Below are 19,929 nucleotides of genomic sequence, written 5' to 3'. Positions count from 1 at the left end.
GTGGTGCGTCTGCCTCATTCTGTACTTCTTCCGTGGCTGTATCTGTGTTGTGCTTTCGCTTCTTTGCGGGCGTCTCTTGGACGGGCGAATCTAGTTCTCTCTTCCCTTGCTGCGACATGACCTCTCTTCCTGTTCAGTACTTCTACTCCTTGTACTCTACTTCTTGGCTTGTGGTCAAAAAAGTGAAGTCTGTCGCACGCTGCATCAACAAGACAGCGACTCATCAAGCTTGTCCCGTATCTACCAAGTATCCATAGCCGCCATGTCCCAAGCCATCCTCAACTTCATCGGCTGGGCAGTCCTACCAAACCTAGCAACCTCAACCATCCACAACCTCCTCTTCAAATCACCCCTCAGTCCAAGTTTGCCCGGCACAGTGGGGTATGCGCGCGATAGACGGCTCATCTATATCGCCGTTGTCGTTTCCTATCTCGCCTATACCGTCTATCAAGCAACATCTTCCCTCAGTCCGAATTACTACACCTTGCTAGGCGTGCAGCCTGGTGATGTGGATGAAAAGGTATTGAGGAGACAATTCAGGAAACTCTCACAAATACATCATCCAGATAAAGGCGGTGATGAAGCGGAATTCCGTGTGCTTCGACAAGCCTATGATGCACTCTCAAATCCTGTTGTCAAGTTTGGGTATGATCGATTCGGTGCTGCTGCTGCTGGATGGGAGGAGAAGACAATGCTTGGCATGATGCAGAGTGGTGTGTATGCAAGTCTTCCGTTTTACGTCGGATCACTCATTTTTGTTGTTGGGATTGGTGCTATTCAGCAAAACGCATATGGCACCTATTGGCGTGGTTTGTGTCTTGTTGGGCTGGGTTGCATTCATGCATCGCTCGTCTGTGCACAATCACGCTTTCCAATCTTTGCGAAAATCGCATCGCATCGTGTTCAATTCGAGCATGTCACGATCCTTCAATCATTGCTCGTGACGGTTCTGTCAGCCATTGCGCAAGTAGGTCCGGTCTTGGTACCGCAAACGCGTCGCGATGACAGTGATGAAGCATGGGAACAGCTCGTTCAAATGGCTGCATTGGTGCGTCAAGAAGGATCCTTGGCGCTACACTTACAAGTTGTTCCTTTCTTGCGGGGGAGTAGTAAGATGCGTTCCTTGATGGAGCAAGGAGCACGTTGGATGATGCGCGCGAAACTAGACGCTGAGCCGGAAATCGTCGATGCAAAAAGACAAGCGAATCAAGTCCCTGGTGTCGTTGAACAAACGAAGCGTACGTTTCAAGTATGATGTCTCGTGAGCGTATACAAGCGCATCTCGCAAGGCGCATAAAAGAAGTGTTCTTGAGGCGGTGCTAAGGGTGTGCTGCTCCATTGGATGTTGCGATGGGTACACGCTTCTTCAAATGCATGGAGGCTTGCTTATTAGCATGATACAGAATTTGAAAGACTCACGTTCGTTCTTGGCGTACTGTGGCTGCAATGAGAATCAAGGCCTCTGGCTGACTATGCAGCAATGCATCAAGCGTACACGACAACTCTGCAACGATACCCGTCTCATAGGTGATATCAGCACCAAGAACAACATCAAACGGTTCTTGCTGGATGGGTGAATCACCACCAAACAACAATTGCTGCGTTTGGATGGTTGCGTTGTTCTTGTGGATGTTGGTGCGGATGAGGTCTAGCATGCGTGGACTGCCATCCGTGCAGCACACAGACATGCTGTGCAAGCGTTCACACAGTAGCGAGAGAAATCCTGTACCACCTCCAAGTTCAAGGACGCGCTTGCCTTGGATGAAGTGTGGGTTTTTGAGGAGATACTCACCGAGTGCAAGCGCTGCAGACCAGGTGCGATGACCCGTTGTGCCTGCTTGTGCAAGGACGTTGGGTTGTTCGCTAATTGTAAGATAGCTATCTTTTGCGACGAGATAGTGAATATCCACGTGGCCTTCTGTGTCTGGTATGCTAGATGATTGTCCCAGTGGGTATGCCTTTGCTTGTGGGTCATGGAGCAAGTCTGTGTAGTACTGGACGAGCTCATCGTCTAGCTCTGCATTGAGTCGCTCAAGGTGTTTTAGGAGGAGCTTGAGGATGCTGGCTGTGTATTTTGTTGGCATAGGCCGTTCTTCACATTTTATGACTTGGCGTAGCAATGAAGACTGTATGCTTGGTTGCTGCCATAGAGCATTGAGCACTTCTTCACCCATCGTGGATGGAGCGAGTGAAAAGGAGCGACTTGGCACATGTTGGAAGAATTGAGCTTCAATGAAGTCTAGCAATCTACGTTCTTCATCTTCCATAGCCGATCTATAGACAGCTTGCTCACAAACACTAGGAGTCGTTGCACGGTTGCAATTGGCGTTGACGTTCATCAAGATTCAGATTGAGGTCGAGGATGAAACAGCCGCCTCTGGGAGACATGGCCTTCGCCTAGATTGACTGTTTCAAGGCGCATTTCTAAAACAGTCATAGCCGCAAATAGATTCTGGTGGCAGGCTACCTATGTCTGATCTACGCGAGTGTGTCTAAGAAAAGGCGACTGCTCAGTCTCCCGGATCTGGATTGAAGCTACACCTCTGTACTCACAATGACCTATATCTCCACTATGGCACCAACTATCTTATCGAAGAGACACAGGAAGAACCTACGCCATTCATTTCTCCTTGCCAGCCTTGTCCTTGGCCACGCGGCACATGAACCAGACAAGGTTGTTCTGTCTCACCCGTCAAGACGGACACGCCGGACGTTGAGGGAGATACAGATGTGCTGGACTTCATATCGGTGGTGGGTCTCGATGCTTGGGTATGCGGCTAGCGATGCGGTCCAGCGGATGCATGCAGATGGATACAGGTGAGCTTGAGCTTGAGCTGGCCGAGTTGTCAACTTGTCACGGTGAGTCTTCCCCTGATGAGATGCGTCAATGGCAGTCACAGTTCAGCTGGGAAGATAGTCCCCAACACAGACACACAGACTCATGCATCCTCTTGCTGGACATTTTGTAGACCTGTACATAGATATAGAGTCCATTCTATGCGACTACTACTGCTACTGCCTTCTATATACTCCGGCAATCCCGATCTACACGTGCCCATCCCCAAGTCCCAGATTTCTTACAAATGTCGAGGGAGGGAACCTTGAGAAGCAGCAGAATACATCCAGCGCATACAACTGTATCGTCGTGTATACAGGAGCAGCTACAGCTACTGCAACTCACCCAGCCTCCCTCTCCCTGCTTGTCTAGTGAAAGCCTAGGCCGTGACCCGATCAGCCCGTCAACCTGATCCCTACACCCAAATACACACTTTTCGTCACAATAAGTCAACATGTTCTAAATACCCCAGAAAGTATGTTCTCCTTCTTTGCCGCCGTCTGCTGCTGGCTATTCCTGGACGATGACGCGGGTGGACGGGCTCGCATGGCCTGGTAGATGTCTCATCTCTGCTTCCTTCTCGCTTGACGTCGATGCTTTACACCGTCCAGACAGCAGAAGTAGCACAACATCCAAGACATGCCAGGCCTACCGCTTCCCCGGACCCTTCATTCGTCTGCCAGGGAGGCCCATCTACGTCGGGACCTTCCCGCAGCAGCAGTCCCCCTTCGAAGAGCGCATCGAGAGCTAACGGCTATATAAGATCCATCAGCATGTCCATCCTTCGTGCCTCCTCATCCATCTTCGTCGACCTCCATGTCGTCCATGTCTACACCCCTCAACCCAACACCTAGCGCAGAGGCACCTGCTGGCCCTTCTGTTGCGCTGCCTCTTCAAACACCAGAGACATCCGCAGCAGTGAGTGGTGTCGGCGCCTCTGCCCACCCGTCCACCCCGTTCACTTCTATTCCGGCCACTCAACACGCCCAAGACCAAGACAAGGCCACACCACGGCACCTGCAGCCGCGCCAGAGCATGCACGCCCTGGTCCAAGACCCTATTCGCGCGTCAGCCGTTCCAGCTATCACTGTTGGCACCAGCAGCAGTCGCCCTGTTCCTGCCGGCCACATGCTCGCACCACGACACTTGCCGCAGCGGCTTGAGATTTCACCCACATTCACACTGCAATCTACACCGGATGTGGAGTTTTTGACATCTCCAGATTTGAGGGTGGCTGCTGAGTATCAGTCATTACTCACTTGGTGTCCCTTTGAGCCAGTGCCAGCTGGTACACAGTCTGCACCGGCATCGACGCTCACTACGCCATTGCAGACTACATTCCAACGTCCTCAGCAGCTGCAGCAACGTCCTCAGCAGCAGCCGCAGCAGCAGCAGCAGCAAGTGGTACATGCACCGGCACCACCGTTGCAGCAACAGTCCTCCACCACAGGCCAAGAGCAGCAACAAGCCTCACATCTCTCCTTTGGCTTGGATTATCCATTGTATGATGATGCTGATGTGTCTATGGATACTGCTGCAAACAACACTGGCGGCGTTTATCGTCTATCGCCCAAGTTTGATGCTGCTTACCGTGCTCCTGGAGAGCAAGCTACGAGTGGTGTTGGCAACAGTGAGCAGCAACGACAACAGCAGTTGCATCAGCAGCAGCTCCAGCAGCAGCAGCAGCAGCATGTGGTGGAAAACGCTGAACTCGCTGATGCCTTCGACCAGCCTCATCTTGACGCCGGTGGCTTTGTGGAACCTTCTGCCTTGACGCTTCCAAGTTATCAAGAGCAAGTGCAAGACAGCCAGCCTCATGAGGATGAAGAGATGCTCATGTTGACTCATGAACCAGCCGTGACTCACGCTGATGTGACACCTGTCATGGGTATGCAGCAGTCTTACCACGAGCCTGCAGTCTCTTATACATCTGGTGTTGCTGCTACGGGTGTTGAGGAACAAGTACTTGCATTGCAGCGACAGTCATCGACAGACTACACACCCCAGACTACTCCCGTCGAGCGACTACTTTTCCGGGATCCATCACAGCATCAGCAACAGCAGCAGGTGTTTACAGAGCAGAGTCACGCACAGCTTGCTATTCACGCGTTACAACAACCCTTTCACTTCGTCGACCCAGCAGCGCTTCAGACACAAGCAGCGCCTGCTCACCCTCTCACACAAGCGCAGTACCAGCATCAACATCAAGTCTACATGTCGCGTTCTATTGAGGAAGTGACGGGTGGTGCTGGACATGTTCAGTATGTGCCTACCATGCAGCAAGAACAGCAACAGCAACCAGCTCAAGCAGAGCACGCTGCTCCGTACCAGCAAGAGCAAGAGCCTCAGCCTATGGAGTACCACGCTGCACCTACCCAGCAATTGCACCTGCTGACGTCTACCTCTCCTCGCTTGGACGCTGCACCGGGTCCTTCCACGGGTGTGGCACCACCTGCTCCCTCTGCCTCTGTTCCTCGTCAACGCACACGCAAACCAGCGCGTCGTGGTGCTCGTTCAGCAAACCATGAGGAGACACCCGAAGAGCGTGAACACTTGCGCTCGAAAAACACAGAAGCAGCAGCACGCTCCCGTCTCAAGAAGCGAGAAATGCTGGCAGCTGCGCAAGCTCGGTGTAATGCGCTTGAGATTGAGAATGCACAACTACGACAAATCTTGTTGATGCGAGAGCAAGAGTTGGCAAAGTTGAAGGGTGAGCCTGAGCCCACTGAGCTGCCTTGCCTTGCGAAAGCATCGTCTTATTGACCACACACTTGTTCTCTGTCCCTCTGTCTTTTTGGATCATCTGTCCCTTTTCCTTTCTATTCACTTGTAGTGTCTTGTACTAATTCAATTGTTCATCTGTGTTGTGACTGCTCCTTTTCTCCCGCCTTTTCCTTCTTCCGCCAGAGCCGCCGTCTCTTCCGCGACTTGAGCATCTTGAGCAGCTTGAGCAGTATCCAGCAGGTTGTCTCTTGAGTATAAAGAAGCCTGCTGACCATCTAGCAACAGACAAACCATCATGGTCGCATCACAGGGCCCACGAACGCTCTACGGTAAATCATACATACACTCAGAGCCAAGACTAATCACCAACAGACAAGATCTTTGCCGACCACACCATCGACCTCCAACCAGACGGCACAGCACTCCTCTACATCGACCGACAAATCTGTCATGAAGTCACCACACCACAGGCATTCGCCAACTTGCGCGCCACAGGCCGTGGTGTGCGACGACCAGATTGTACACTTGCAACAACCGACCACAACGTCCCCACCACCCCACGCAAGCATTTCAAAAATATCTCGAGTTTCATTGAAGAGGCGGATTCACGATTGCAGTGTGAGACGTTGGAGGAGAATGTCAAGTTCTTCAAGTTGACGTATTTCGGTCTCGCTGATAAGCGACAGGGTATCGTGCATGTGATTGGACCTGAACAAGGGTTCACCTTGCCTGGTACAACCATTGTGTGTGGTGACTCGCATACCTCGACTCATGGTGCATTTGGTGCATTGGCATGGGGTATTGGTACGTCTGAGGTGGAACACGTCCTTGCCACACAAACACTCATTACGCAAAAGAGTAAAAACATGCGTGTTCGCGTCGATGGCCAACTCGCAGACGGTGTCACCTCCAAAGACCTCATCTTGCACGTTATCGGCGTGATCGGTACAGCGGGTGGAACGGGTTGTGTCATTGAATTCTGCGGCACGGCTATTGAAAAGTTGAGTATGGAGGCGCGTATGTCGATTTGCAATATGTCGATCGAAGGCGGTGCGCGCGCGGGTCTCATCAATCCCGATCAGACGACATTTGATTATCTCAAGGGTCGTCCTATGGCGCCTCAAGGTGAAGAATGGGATCGTGCAGTGGCATACTGGAAGACACTTGTCTCTGATGCAGATGCCAAGTACAATATCAGTGTTGACATCAAGGGCAGTGAAATTGTGCCGACCGTCACTTGGGGTACCTCGCCACAAGACGTCGTGCCCATCACGGGACGTGTTCCTGATCCAGCACAAGCAACAGATCCTGCCAAGAAAGCTGCCATTGAACGTGCACTCAACTACATCCAGCTCAAACCAGGCACCCCAATGACGGAAGTGTACGTTGATAAAGTCTTTATTGGTTCGTGCACCAATGCGCGTATTGAAGATTTACGCTCAGCAGCACGCATTGTGCAGGGTAAGAAAATCGCAAGCAACATTAAACGCGCCATGGTCGTGCCTGGCTCGGGTCTCGTGCGTCAACAAGCAGCAGCAGAAGGTCTCGATGCAATCTTTGAGGCTGCTGGGTTTGAGTGGCGTGAAGCTGGTTGTTCCATGTGTTTGGGCATGAATCCCGATATTCTTGCACCGGGCGAACGTTGTGCATCGACCAGTAATCGCAACTTTGAAGGAAGACAAGGTGCGTTGTCATTGACACATTTGTGTTCCCCTGCCATGGCTGCAGCCGCTGCTATTGCAGGACACTTGGTGGATGTGCGCGAGTTGCAAGACTTGAAGGATGTCCCCAAACCAAAGAGCATCGGTACAAATGAAACGCAAGCTGGAGAAGATCTGGTGCCTGAGGATGCCATCAATGATTTACCACAATCTGATGCTGAAGCAGAGTTGGAAGCACAAAAGTCATTGGCTGATGGAGCATTGCCCAAAGTCACGCCTGAAGCGGTAGGCATGCCTAAATTTGAAGTGGTGGAAGGGATTGCAGCGCCCATGAAGATTGACAATATCGACACCGACATGCTCATCCCAAAACAATTCCTCAAGACTATCAAGCGTACGGGACTCGGCACTGCCCTGTTCTGGTCTATGCGTTACAATGATGATCAACCCAACATGGACTTCATCCTCAACCAGAAGCCCTACACCGACAGCAAGATTCTTGTCGTTGATGGCGTCAACTTTGGCTGTGGCTCTTCTCGTGAGCATGCACCCTGGGCACTCCTTGATTTCGGCATCAAAGTCATCATTGCCAACTCCTTCGCTGACATCTTCTTCAACAATTGCTTCAAGAATGGTATGTTGCCCATCATCCTTGACCAAGACACCATTCGCACAAAACTCAGTCCCGTTGCTGGAAAGGGAGAAGCGTTGGCTGTTGACTTGCCTAAGCAGGAGATTCGTTCAGCGAGTGGCGAAGTGCTAGCGACGTTTGACGTGGAGGAATTCAGGAAGCACTGTCTTGTCAATGGCTTGGATGATATCGGCCTTACCATGCAAAAGAATGACAAGATTACGGCATTTGAGCGGATGCGTACAGAACATTTCCCTTGGCTTGATGGTAAGGGTTATGATCGTGAAGGGCCCGTCAAGATTGAAGCCATCAAGAACAAGAAGGTCAAAGTCTCAGATTGGTAGTCATTTGTTGATAGTTTTGTCCATGTTAATTCATCTCACTGCAGTCCTTACGTCTTGATCTCCATGGGCAAGCACCTGTGTCTGTTGAACAAGTAGACTATCCTGGTTTTGAGCTCGAGGGTACAGTCTCTCCGAACTATACTTTGGCTGCTATATGCATCACATACGTTGGGGTTGTTGCAAACTCGCATGAATCTGCTTTTGTCTCGCGCAACAAGCACCCTCGGGATCAACCAGTGCACCTCGAAACCATTGAGGGTCGTCTTCTGGCCTCTGTGACTCATGCTACACCTCCTGTGCAAGTCTCTATTGCCACACTGCAATGTTGAGCTCGTTCATCTGAAAACTGCACGGCTCTGGAGTACAAATACCCGCGGCTGTGAAATACGTTTCTACCAACTTTGGCAATTACGCTTATAGTCCCGGTTCTTGGAGCGCAGCCTAGGCCTTAAATGCCACCAGTGTCCAGTGAATCAGTGATCAATGACCCCGAACACGCAGCAGCATTGCGGGCCTTGCGGGCCTTGCGGGCCAGTTGCGGCTTCAGGCTACATCGTATACGCTGAGGCCAAAAAGCCATCTATACACGGGACCTGCGTCTATCACATCCATGCGACGGACACGCCGCACAATCACTGTCAATCAGCCGTTCGGTGCTGTATCGGCCTGATATGGCCAGAGCTTCGGAATTACCCCAGAACCAAGATCAATATCAAGTGAGAAGGACCCTGCTCAGGAATATAAAAGGAGGATTACGGCTCTCAGAATGGGATATCAAGCTCACAGAAGATGCAAGTGCTCAGCTTTGTCAACCTAATCGTTTTCCTGCGGTTTGCCTCTGCCGTCGTGGTCACGCAACCTCCGCCACTCAAATGTAATGCCGACAACTGTCTTCGAGGCCTCTTTGGCGCAAATGCTAAAGCATCTGCCGCCAACATGGCCGCTTGCTCGACTGGCTTGTCGACTGTGACAGTCTCCATTTCTGGGTCAGTCACAACAACAATGACTGCAACAGCACCTCCTCCTGCCGCAGCAACTGTCTGTGACGGTCAGGGTGTGGAGAAGCGTGCACAACGCTTCTCGAGTGCTTGCAGCTGTGTCGGTGTTATTCCAGTCACAACGACTACCAGCGTTGCTGCAGCTCCAAGCTCGAGTCTGGATCTGATTGCACTTGGCCAGATTGCCTCGGCAGATACTATCCAATTATGCGGTGGCTCGGTGTATCTCGTGCAGATCAAGCGCAAGTCGATGGGAAATTCGTACACGGTGCCACAAGCAGGCACCATTATTTCTGCAACAACTTATGACGGATATGCAACAACATTCGACGGACATCAGGCTAGCCAAACTTTTCAAGTGTGGCGTCCAGCAGGCACAAACCAATTTGATCTTGTCGGATCGAGCCAGCCGCTGGTCTTGACAGGTTCTGGCCAAGTTGCTTCATTCGTCCTCGATCAACCGATCGCTGTGCTCGAAGGAGACCTTCTCGGCGCGTTCGCGTACGGCGGAGCGTGCCTACAGCGGTCAGATGGAGATCCTCACGACGAGCGTTACCTTAGCTCTTTCTATTTGAATGGAGCAGAGGCCCCTGTTGGTACGAGAATCCAGACTACAACATTCACAAACAATAACCTGGTCAACGTTGCAGCTGTTCTGAAGACGAGTGCTTGAGGAAGCTGGCAAGTCTAGTGCGATGAACCAGAAAATGTCAGGCTAGTCTTCTGAATGTATCCCTTTGTGAACCGCGAATCTCACGAGCCTTACTTCTTGTTCTGATTGTTGAGCTGCATCACAAATCCCTATTGCCCTGTGCTCTGAGCTCGGCACACTTGATTCATCGTTGATTGTGTTGCTGTCTAGCTTGCCTTTGGGTCTCTGTATGCTCGAGCTAGGCCACAAGTCTGCCTCATCCAGCAGATCCGGGATATATAGTGGTGAGCATATTCAGATGAGACGTCTCGGTTTAGATTCGCCTTCTGAACAAGCCTGATAAATCACACGCTCGATTCAACGACCTGGCTGCCAAGAAATGCGGAATTGAGCACCAAGGCTACTTCGATATCATGCAAGTCCTTCTGTACTCAAGAGTCACTCGACTCTCCTGACGACCATCTCGACTTCAGCAGAAAGTTAGCTTGAAAATGCCCTGGCTTTAGTATACTTATGACTCTCACAAGCTCTCACGAGGCTCCTGGTGACAGTGAGCTTCTACGCTTACTCCCGGCAGCTAGTGACAATTTGGGGCCTGAATCACATCACACGTCTAGACATGCTATGCTGTACCTGTATGCATCACACTTTCTATCTACATGGCTTTCACGTGGCTTCGAATTCGGTGCCGTTTTGTTCCTAGCAAGAAGCTATCCAGGCAGTCTCCTCGAATTGTCGCTGTACGCAATATTTCGAGCTTTATCGGCCATTGTCTGTGCTCCAATCGTAGCCAAGTACATTGATCGGGGTGATCGGTTAATGGTCATACGCCAATCAATTCTCTGGCAAAGGGCTTCAGTGACTGCATCGTGTCTATTCTTTTGGCCTCTTTTGCATCAAGCTAGTTTTAGCAAGTGGTCACCATCATGGCTCTTGTGTGGTGTCATTCTGCTCGCTGGCGTTGAAAAGCTTGCAAGTATGGCATGTACTATCTCAGTCGAAAGAGATTGGGTCATTGTCATTGCGAATGACGACTCAACCAAGCTCGAAACAATAAACTCGCAAATGCGTCGAATCGACTTGTTCTGCAAGCTCATCAGTCCAGTCGCCATTGCCTTGCTTGAGGGCGCATCTACCAAGATTGCCATCATCTACATTGCCGGCACAAACGTAATCTTTGCAGCCATCGAGTATTCTCTCATCAAAGTCACGTTTCAATCATTTCCGCGCCTCGCAGATAAGGTGGCAGTAACGGACGCCAGCTCTTCACGTCCAATCAGCGATATTGCATCCCATAATCATCTGGGCATAGCTTGGTTTCGGTCGTGGTATCAATCATGCAAACGCAATGTCGTCACCTATGTCTCGCAAGACGCTTTCTATCCCTCATTATGTCTCTCAGCATTATATCTGACAAGTCTCTCATTCGGTGGGCAGATGGTGGCTTTTCTACTCGCCATGGGCTTCAGCGGTTCATTGCTTGCACTGCTCAGAGTTGGCTCAACCATTTGCGAGCTCTCAGCAACTTGGCTTGCGCCGTGGCTCATGGCAAGGGTCGGTGTGATACGAGCAGGTCTTTGGTTTCTCAACGGACAAGTCATCTGTCTATGCATGGCTATCGTGCCCTTGTGGATTGCTCCAACTTCTTTCACCGCATTGCTTCTCTTCGTCTGTGGTGTCGCCTTGAGCCGCGTTGGGCTCTGGGGTTTCGATCTGTCTTCTCAAGTCTTCATTCAAAGCCATGTTCATGAGGCTGACCGGGCCGCGTTTTCAACGACAGAGTGGGCGCTGCAAAGCATATTTGAGCTCGCCACATTCCTCATCACAGCTGCACTGCCAGATGTCCACCAATTCAAAATCTCGGCTACGATCTCATTCTGCTCTGTGGCGATTGCAGCTAGTCTCTATGCGAGATTTGTCTATGCAGAGCGCGGACATTTGTTTCACGGGAAAAAGCGCATTTGATGCCTCTTGTCGTCACCAACATCATCGATTGAGACCTCGTGCATCTTACAAGCCTTTGCTAAGGAGACGGCTCGTCGATGCTCAGTGGCAGAGACAGACCTTCATCGCCCGTCAGTCTTTTCAACAGAGTCCGCAACTCGACCATCGCGGCAAAACGCAGGTCGAAATTTTCTTAATGCTATTTTCAGATCACTTTGGCTCTTTGACTCGCTCTGTCGAACCATGAATGATCGCCTGAGCATGAACCATAAGCATAGTCTCTGGACAGAGCTGTTTCTACCATACTTTGCGAATAGCAACTTGACGTCTGTCCAAAATTGTCAAACAAACGTTTTCGCTTGCTGGCCATGTTCGATTCTGCGATCACTTTCATAAGCTTCACTGATAGTCCTACGTATCTGCTCGTGACTCTGCGTGCACTTGATACCCTTGGATGATAGCCTAGGGTATTTACTTTGCTCTGTAAAGGAGACCTCGGCCAGATGACCCGGACCAAGGGCAAATGACGCGCCTCGAGAGCCGTCAGAACTACAGCGAAGCCCATTTAGCAGCGCATCAGGCTCAGTACATAACTCATCATCATCATCACAGAGGCAAAAAGTGAGCTCCGAGTGCGCCACGTCCTCCCCAGGCAGTATTCGGCCTCACTGCGCGTCTGAGAAACGCCGTGCGTCCTTCCTGTTTGCGTAGCACGGTGACTTCAATAGAAGTGTTTTCTTGTGTTGCATGAGCGACCTCTTCAGCAAGGCGCGCGAGCGCGCGATGGTTCTGGGCATGCGTACTTCCGAAAGTGACAATTTGGTCACCTGCTTGAAGACCGGCCAGCGCGGCAGGCGATGCATCTGCCACACTATTGACAAGCGCAAACGGTTGACGATCAGTAAAGACTGTGCGTGCTGAAGCAGGCTGAGGCGCGTGTGGTGGTGCTGCCTGGGAAGCAGTCTCTACTTGGAAGCCAGCATGCACGCTTGCTTCAATCGCGGACATGACGGCTTTGTGATCATTGCGTAGCCTGATGATGGACGTTCGAGCAATACGGCAAGCGGCCACATCGATATCAGAGCGTGGAAAGCCCTGCGAATCGATCAGTGGATCAGACATGGACAGATGATGCTTGTCGAGCACAGCGCTGCAGTTGTCTAGTTCAGCTTCAATCTCTGTCCGTTTTTGAAGCAAAGCTGTAAGATCATTCGACGCAGCTGGTTTAATTTCAGAAGCTTGAGCTTGATGTATGAGAGGTATACCCATGCTGGACATCCAGTCTTCTCTTGTTCCTACTCTATTTGTAGGGTCGCAGGAGGGCCACTGAGCTGCGACCTGGTCCAGATCTGGGGAAAAGCGCAACAGTCACAAACGTCTCTTCATCAAAAGTAATTCTTCATCTCTATACCAGCTCTCTCGTATGTGCACTTTTCATAGAATGCGAAGTTCTTCTCGTCACAGTCTAGAATCACCTTGTAGCATCCTTGTCGTTCAGCAAGTTTTGTCAACGCCTCGACAAGAATGCGGCCAAAGCCTCTGCCCTGCTGATCAGGACGTACGGCAATATCCACAATGTGGCCTGCAATGGCTCCTGCACGCAAGAATTTATGCTCCACAAGCAGCGTGACTGTTGCAGCTATCTGGTCATCACGGTCAAGAATGACGAGGACGAGAGTATTGAGCCAGACCTGATTGGCTTGTTGCAGCTCCTGAAAAGGTGCTGTGAATATCTCTCTGCTCAAGGGAAGCTGCGTTGACACAAGAGCATCTAGGATAGTCAAAAAGCCTGGCAATCAGGGAGCTCTGCGATGCAAGTATTCACTCACCGCGTTCATGGTCGTCTTGCTTGAGCGGACGGATCGAGTAGTCTTTAGGCACAACAGCTTGAGAGATCTTGTCGTCGACAAAGAGAGCTGCCCGACTGGAGCTCATGGCACACGGTGACTGTGTAGCGTCAATAGAAGTTATGTGACTGGTGGGTACATGTACGAGTTCACGTGAAACGATCCAAATTGTATATTGAAGTGGAGGACAAGCACAAGGTTGTCAAGAGCGATATGACTACCTGCATGTTTTGTTAATCCTTTGGACGCCTCAAGAAGTGAGTGTTGTATGAACTGGCAGTGGGGGATGGCTTCTTCAAGGGCTGAAACTCAGGGTCAGGCCAGCCTGTATGCCTTGGCGATCCAAGTGTTTGGGAAACGGCAGTCAGCACGTTTCTGGGCGTGTGGTAAGCGCGAATCGCTCAATGACGATGAGCTTGATCAGTGGCGTGATGAGGAGAACCACGATACCGCATACAATCGTGACAGTTGCCTTCCCGGTTTGCTTGAGCAGGGCATGAAATTGGCGTCGTCGCTGCCGAGGCAGGTGTTGGACACACAGCAAAATCAGCTTCACCACCTGCAACCTCTGCCACAGAAGCGACGACATCAGCTTCAGTGCCTGCTGAAGCAAGTCGGAAAGGCACTTGTCACGATCGTTTGCGGCATTGTGGTGCTCATGATTACACCTGTGTTTAAGCTATTCGTCATCGAGCGGTACGCGATTACCACACGCCCTGACCGTGCTGACTGCAGTTCCCCAACTTCTTGATTCGCCAGGGCTTACCGGCAAGCATGAGCCGATGTTCATCGGCATTCACCTACATCTGGCCCAAATTCTTTCCTCAGCAGGACCCTTCCTCCCGTCCTGCTCGCGCACCATTACACTGCGATTGAGCAGTGAGGGCAGCTCAGTCGAATCAAGTCTGGTTTGGAAGTTACGACCAGCAAGCACATTCTCTCAAGAACAGCAAATGTCATGATGACGAGCAGATTTGTCACCTGCCTCAACGACCTCCTTCTGCAATTCGCGAGCTTTCAACGAGACATTGGCACTAGCAGGTCCTTGGCAATGTGACGACCGAAAAGCAGCAGACGCCAATTTTAACGCATTGCGTGAATCGATAACCCTGTTGAACTTGGCGTCGGTGATCACTTCCTCTTGATCTTCTCTAGCCAGTGCCAATAAATGGCCAAACGATTGCAACGACAAGGATGTTTGTGCGGTACAGCAGTAACAGCAGCCCAGTCGAATCAAGTCTGGACTGCAGCCTTGAAGGTACAGGCTAGCAAACAGATTCTCTCAAGGACGTCCGTTGCACTAATGAATCGTATGTTTCCCCGTACTATGTGCTGAAGCTCACCAATGCAGACCTCCTCTTATCGACGACGCAATTCAGCAGCCACCACGCTATGTGCGTGCCGTTCTCAAAGAGGCAGGCAACGCCATCTTGACGATCTTCTGCGGCATCGTTATTATCTTGATCACACCACCTGTCAAGTCATTCGTCGTTGAGCGGTATGCGCTTAACACAATCCCAGACCGTGCTGATTGCAGCTTCCCCAACAATTCTGTCGCAAGAGCTTACAAGATTAAACCGTGAAGCAACGCAGATCGTACTCAGACCACTTCTTAACACTAATGTTGCGTGCGATGCGCTCCGTCTTCGCGGGTTAACCTTGTACGCCCTGGCGAAGTATGATGTGGGCAATCTGCAGTCTGCACGGTTCTGGGCGTGTGGTAAGCGCGTACCGCTCGATGACCAAAAGTTGTAGTAATGGTGCCACCATGAGAACGATGGTTCCGCAGAGGATCATCATCGCTGCGATGCCGATCTGCTTGGTGATGATGCGGTGGAGTCGTGGTGACTCGTCGATGAGAGATGGTCTACAGTGGTGAGCTTCAGTACGTACTTCGGGGGAACATACTCGGCGGGCATGGTGTGTATGTTTGTAGATAGAAAGTGGGAAGGGCGAGCGCACTCTTATAGCATACGCTGGCGTGCCTGCACATAGAGCAGAGTAAGCAGGACAGCAGACAGGAATAGAGAGCACGAGAGCCCCATTTCTCTCGAGGAATGTCCAGCCATGCTCAGGAGTAAATTTAGAAGCAGCAGAGAGGAACAGCGAGCACGCCACCAAGCAGAAGAGAAGAGAAGAGAAGCAGGAGGAAAGAAGAAGAAGGCTCCAGCCAAGAGTAATCAGCGCAGACCCAGGAACCAGGTACACAGCCCTCGCACAGCTCCCTAAAGCGCCTCAGCCAACGAGAAGTCAGCTGTGAAGTGGCGATGCTCCTCTTGAATGCAGCTTCAGTGATCACATGTCCTCGTCGTCAGCACAGCCAAGCTGATTGGGAACGCATCGAGAGCATACTGGCAGCGCATTGCAGCCAGACATCGCCAAACGGAAGGTCAGCGCAGAACACGGCGCTTCTGCGAGAAGGCGAGACACCAGCAGCAAGCCGCCCGGCAACAGCATTGTCATCAGGCTGGCGGCGTGAATGACCGGGGTGGACAATCAACCTGCATCAGGCTCGAGGACACGATGAGACGGCGTGATGGTACAGTCAAGCAAACGTGACGGACCTGTAGGTGGAGGATGCAGGAGGTACTGCGCGACGATGAAACACCTCCTCAATGGCGAGAGAAGGCTACCCGGTGATGACTGCGACAATGAGCCAGCCAGTGCCGACGTGGACTTGGGCGATTGCAACGACAAGGATGTATCAACTGTGGTTCAGCAGTGACCTGATGAGGACTGCGACAGTGAGCCAGCCAATGCCGACAGAGACTTGGACGACTGCAACGACAAGGATGTATCAACTGTGGTTCAGCAGTGACCTGATGATGACTGCGACAGTGAGCCAGCCAATGCCGACAGAGACTTGGACGACTGCAACGACAAGGATGTATCAACTGTGGTTCAACAGTGACCTGATGATGACTGCGACAGGGAGCCAGCCAGTGCCGACGTAGACTTGGACGATTGCAACGACACGGATGTATGTGCGGTACAGCAGTAACAGCAGCCCAGTCGAACCGAGTCTGGTCCGCAGCTTTGGAAGTACCGACTAGCAAGCAGAGTCTCTCAAGAACAGCAAATGTCATGGTGATGAGCAGATTTGTCACTTGCCTCATTGACCTCCTTCTGCAATTCGCAAGCGTTCGACGAGACATTGGCATTAGCAGGTCCTTGGCAACGTGACGACCGAAAAGCAGCAGACGCCGACTTGAACACATTGCCCGACTCGGTAACCCTGTTGAACTTGGCGTCGGTGATCTTCTTCCTCTTGAACTTCTTCTCCTTCACGCTCCGGTGGACCGTACCAAGACTCGTGGCCGCATCTCTGAGCTGTGTCACATTGCCAAGTTATCTTGATGGCTGCCTAATCAAAACTTCTTGACGAGGCCATCTGCGGAGCCTGTAAGCTATCAGCGAGGACTCAAGGGCAATCAACAGACAAGGAATCTCGAACATGCGAATGCCAAGGAATCCTCAGAGACACCGGCGCGTCAAGTGCTGCTGCTATGCCGGAGAGCAGTTTGTGAAAAGCGACTGGCGGACAGTGGCAGACCGTTATCTGCTGATATACTTCTCTGCTGATGGTTCCCAAACAGACAGCTGTCTCATACCGGCTCACAACACCGCAACAAAATTGAAGCGGAGAGCATCCTTCATGTGGAGCAAGACAGACAAGCCCGAAGGCCCGAAACTATCGACATGACAAACCTCCCAAAGTTCCTTGCAGGAAGGCCGCCGGGCCCTTTGAGCACCAGCAGCAGCTGCCAGCAGCACCCGAAGGCTTCCTCTAGAAACACAAGTTGCCAAAAGATAAGGAAGGCTCAGTTCGAAAGAGGGTTAACAGCTTACAAGTGCATCAGCTATTTTGAACCATCCTGTCAGCCAAGGCAAGCATGGCATGCATGGACCATGGCTTAGGCCTCGTTTGTTGTGTTCGTCTGTTTGGCGATCAAAGCACGTTTCTTTATCCTCATATCATCCTCTACCCAAACTTTGCGACCGAATCATGTATTCTGAATCTTCCATCGTGGTAGCCGTACGTCGCGGCGTCCGAAAGCAGATATCATCTCACTGAAGCCAGTAGCTGTACATGTGGCAAGATGAGTGCTGACACGGTTAATCTCCAAATTTGTCGGCGGCAACCGATCTGGTCACGTGACACCTCCTCCGGGCGTACGACTTACGTCCGAGGAGTCAGCAAAACACACTACGCATACACAGGCTCGCACTTGCGTGGCGAGAGTTTATGCGCAAAACTGGCAATAGATCAGGGTTCCTGCAGCTGCGCGTCTCTTACGATCACAAGCCTGCCTTAGACTAAGCTATCGCTGGCAAGTAAAGCCTTCCACATCGCACTGCTCTCAGCTCTGCTCCTCACCCGCTCGGGGCTCCTGCTATTCATTTTTCTCTCAGAAGCTCAAAAGCAGCTATTCTCCAAGTCAGCTCATCTTAAATTTGAACATTCTCCTGTTCCTGTCTCAAGAGTCAAGTGCACTCAGAAGAACTCTTTAAATAGCTTGTGGTTTAGTCCGTCATTCTGCTACCAGATCAGCAACTGCAACTGCGACTGAAACTACAAACGCCGTCGATGGCTGCCGACGAGACATCACTTGCTACGCTGAGGCCAAAACCCTCTCTTGCTACCACTGCGCAATATCTTAGGGCATGGCGCAAATATGTTGAAAAGATCGACAGATTTGTGGGAGACACTGTTACCGGAGATTACTTGCCAAACGACTTCTTCATCGTCCGCGTCGTCAGAGACAAGGAGGAGGGCGCATGGTATTGGTATTATCCTGATTCTCTAGTGCCGAACCACAACAATCGAGTCTCTTTTAAAAGCCTTTTGGACGAGGTATTATTTCCGGAGTCAGCACATACGCAGCTCGACAAGATTCAGCGAGCCGAGGTAAGGCCAAAGGATGACAAGATACATGATTGACAAGCATATAGCGTATCAACGACATCTACACTCAGCGACCTCATCTCGATGAGACCACGTTAACCGTTGGTGATTTTGCTGCGTACCTTAAACGATTGATGTTCAAAGAGCATTACATTGAGCATCGCTTTGATTTACTGTTCGCTGGTAGAGATGAACTGGTTGCCCACGACTTGCCAATCAGCGCTGTCTGGTCAGACCCTACTTGTGGAAGGCGTTCAGCGCACGATCGCCTTCCTTTGCGGATGATTTATGGCAAGACCCAGGAAGAGATGGAATGCTACCCGCCGTATCGCTTGCATCCGAATGTCTTCATCGACAAAAACCAGTACGCACACGATATAAGCAGTCAAGTACATGGTGGGTCTGACCCCAAACCGCTTCAACCACTCATTTCTGCTCAATACGTTGCGGCCTGGCAGAAACACGTCGTACGCGAGATGTCTTTTAAATGGGATGGTGTCGCATATGAGGATTGTCCCGTAACTGTCGCGTTGGCTGTCTGTTGCGATACAAGCACGTCCATGACTTCCTCTGCTCGTTCGTTCATCAAAAACCTGGAAGGCAACGTCCTCCTCGAAACACTTGTAGGGCTTTACCTCGCGCCTGATGACACAGCAAGCATCGCAGAAAGAGCCGAGGTGAGGACTTATTACCAATTTATTCAGTGCTAATACACAGGCAATCAACAAGGTCTACCTTTTGCGACCCTACTTTGATGAAACACAACTTTCGATCGAAGATCTCACTTTTATCTTCGAGCGCGCCTTGCCCAGTACGAGTGTGACAGTCATCCATCCTGGGCATGGTCGACCCTACCCCGGATCCATGTCCGTGATTGATGCGCAGCAATGCCTCGTCAAGGAAAACGAGTTTCTAGAATCCCAGGCTGCAAGTGGCTTCTTTCCAAGGCGATTTGTTTACAAGGATACGTGGCGAAGTAGCGCTTTGACCATTAAACTGTGTCAGATGATCAGTCCGTGTGTCGAACCAGTACTACTGTCAAGAAGAGGCTCGAGCCCTGAGTCAGTCAAGTCAGATGATACTGTGGAAAAACAAGCTCGAAAAACATACCGACCTCTTTCAGGCAACGGCGGGCAAATTACTTCGGGAAACCTGCGTCATCGCGATTCGAGGAGGACTTAAATTCGATCGATTGGTGCTCGTTGTCACGTCGCAACAGAACTTCAAGCCACACAAGCAAGATATGGCGACTTGGTTCGACAATGACAATTTCTTTCGCCATGATTGCGATTTTTGATTGCTCTAAAGTTGCCCGGACAACAGCCTGTTTCTTTGTCCGCTTTGGAGGTTCGAGCGATTGCACAAATACTTGGCGGCTATCAGTCA

General features: G+C 51.1%; 11 protein-coding genes across 11 annotated transcripts; 8 read left to right on the top strand and 3 right to left on the bottom strand.

Moving 5' to 3' along the window:
• Positions 1-190: 190 nt before the first annotated feature.
• Positions 191-1,335, top strand: BCR37DRAFT_170518 (uncharacterized protein). Its single transcript, XM_040866260.1, has one exon. The coding sequence runs from the start codon at positions 263-265 to the stop codon at positions 1,253-1,255; it is 993 nt and encodes a 330-aa protein (XP_040722400.1). The 5' UTR covers positions 191-262; the 3' UTR covers positions 1,256-1,335.
• Positions 1,336-1,415: 80 nt separating this feature from the next.
• Positions 1,416-2,267, bottom strand: BCR37DRAFT_395437 (putative methyltransferase-domain-containing protein; the record flags this gene model as incomplete). The annotated part of the gene is made up of 1 exon (XM_040871620.1): positions 1,416-2,267. One exon carries the CDS (start codon positions 2,265-2,267, stop codon positions 1,416-1,418), a length of 852 nt encoding a protein of 283 aa, XP_040722399.1.
• Positions 2,268-3,318: 1,051 nt separating this feature from the next.
• BCR37DRAFT_383830 (uncharacterized protein) lies at positions 3,319-5,693 on the top strand. The gene has a single exon (XM_040870120.1). The coding sequence runs from the start codon at positions 3,653-3,655 to the stop codon at positions 5,597-5,599; it is 1,947 nt and encodes a 648-aa protein (XP_040722398.1). The 5' UTR covers positions 3,319-3,652; the 3' UTR covers positions 5,600-5,693.
• A 72-nt stretch (positions 5,694-5,765) lies between these two features.
• On the top strand, positions 5,766-8,641 carry BCR37DRAFT_411004 (aconitase family-domain-containing protein; the record flags this gene model as incomplete). The annotated part of the gene is made up of 3 exons (XM_040872189.1): positions 5,766-5,889; positions 5,933-8,134; positions 8,559-8,641. The coding sequence occupies exons 1-3, from the start codon at positions 5,856-5,858 to the stop codon at positions 8,639-8,641; spliced, it is 2,319 nt and encodes a 772-aa protein (XP_040722397.1). The 5' UTR covers positions 5,766-5,855.
• Positions 8,642-8,985: 344 nt separating this feature from the next.
• BCR37DRAFT_389575 (uncharacterized protein) lies at positions 8,986-9,867 on the top strand (the record flags this gene model as incomplete). Its single annotated transcript, XM_040870747.1, has 1 exon — positions 8,986-9,867. One exon carries the CDS (start codon positions 8,986-8,988, stop codon positions 9,865-9,867), a length of 882 nt encoding a protein of 293 aa, XP_040722396.1.
• Positions 9,868-10,359: 492 nt separating this feature from the next.
• On the top strand, positions 10,360-11,811 carry BCR37DRAFT_403722 (Ferroporti-1; the record flags this gene model as incomplete). The annotated part of the gene is made up of 2 exons (XM_040872025.1): positions 10,360-10,396; positions 10,424-11,811. 2 exons carry the CDS (start codon positions 10,360-10,362, stop codon positions 11,809-11,811), a joined length of 1,425 nt encoding a protein of 474 aa, XP_040722395.1.
• A 292-nt stretch (positions 11,812-12,103) lies between these two features.
• On the bottom strand, positions 12,104-13,444 carry BCR37DRAFT_170985 (uncharacterized protein). Its single transcript, XM_040866263.1, has 2 exons — positions 13,056-13,444; positions 12,104-13,010 (listed from the first exon to the last, which is right to left on the bottom strand). The coding sequence occupies exons 1-2, from the start codon at positions 13,066-13,068 to the stop codon at positions 12,397-12,399; spliced, it is 627 nt and encodes a 208-aa protein (XP_040722394.1). The 5' UTR covers positions 13,069-13,444; the 3' UTR covers positions 12,104-12,396.
• Positions 13,176-13,725, bottom strand: BCR37DRAFT_351914 (acyl-CoA N-acyltransferase; the record flags this gene model as incomplete). The annotated part of the gene is made up of 2 exons (XM_040868092.1): positions 13,176-13,579; positions 13,620-13,725. The coding sequence occupies 2 exons, from the start codon at positions 13,723-13,725 to the stop codon at positions 13,176-13,178; spliced, it is 510 nt and encodes a 169-aa protein (XP_040722393.1).
• A 100-nt stretch (positions 13,726-13,825) lies between these two features.
• Positions 13,826-14,495, top strand: BCR37DRAFT_383825 (uncharacterized protein). Its single transcript, XM_040870119.1, has 2 exons — positions 13,826-14,333; positions 14,373-14,495. Exons 1-2 carry the CDS (start codon positions 13,906-13,908, stop codon positions 14,386-14,388), a joined length of 444 nt encoding a protein of 147 aa, XP_040722392.1. The 5' UTR covers positions 13,826-13,905; the 3' UTR covers positions 14,389-14,495.
• A 3,354-nt stretch (positions 14,496-17,849) lies between these two features.
• BCR37DRAFT_383818 (uncharacterized protein) lies at positions 17,850-18,659 on the top strand (the record flags this gene model as incomplete). The annotated part of the gene is made up of 1 exon (XM_040870118.1): positions 17,850-18,659. A coding segment is annotated over exon 1 (350 nt), but the record flags the coding sequence as incomplete, so codon positions are not given.
• On the top strand, positions 18,316-19,888 carry BCR37DRAFT_171436 (uncharacterized protein). Its single transcript, XM_040866265.1, has 2 exons — positions 18,316-19,220; positions 19,261-19,888. Exons 1-2 carry the CDS (start codon positions 18,678-18,680, stop codon positions 19,723-19,725), a joined length of 1,008 nt encoding a protein of 335 aa, XP_040722390.1. The 5' UTR covers positions 18,316-18,677; the 3' UTR covers positions 19,726-19,888.
• Positions 19,889-19,929: the final 41 nt, after the last annotated feature.

The sequence above is a fragment of the Protomyces lactucae-debilis genome (genome assembly GCF_002105105.1).
Source record: "Protomyces lactucae-debilis strain 12-1054 chromosome Unknown BCR37scaffold_25, whole genome shotgun sequence".
NCBI lineage: Eukaryota > Fungi > Ascomycota > Taphrinomycetes > Taphrinales > Protomycetaceae > Protomyces > Protomyces lactucae-debilis.
This window is presented reverse-complemented; position numbering and strand designations above follow the sequence as displayed.

What these genes read in the sequence shown, in the direction of transcription:
- BCR37DRAFT_170518 (XM_040866260.1), top strand. Translation starts at nt 263, where the DNA reads ATGTCCCAAGCCATCCTCAACTTCATCGGCTGGGCAGTCCTACCAAAC.
- BCR37DRAFT_383830 (XM_040870120.1), top strand. Translation starts at nt 3,653, where the DNA reads ATGTCGTCCATGTCTACACCCCTCAACCCAACACCTAGCGCAGAGGCA.
- BCR37DRAFT_383825 (XM_040870119.1), top strand. Translation starts at nt 13,906, where the DNA reads ATGAACTGGCAGTGGGGGATGGCTTCTTCAAGGGCTGAAACTCAGGGT.
- BCR37DRAFT_171436 (XM_040866265.1), top strand. Translation starts at nt 18,678, where the DNA reads ATGTTCAAAGAGCATTACATTGAGCATCGCTTTGATTTACTGTTCGCT. An exon ending in GCATCGCAGAAAGAGCCGAG is followed by an intron (nt 19,221 to 19,260) that starts GTGAGGACTTAT and finishes GCTAATACACAG; the next exon opens with GCAATCAACAAGGTCTACCT.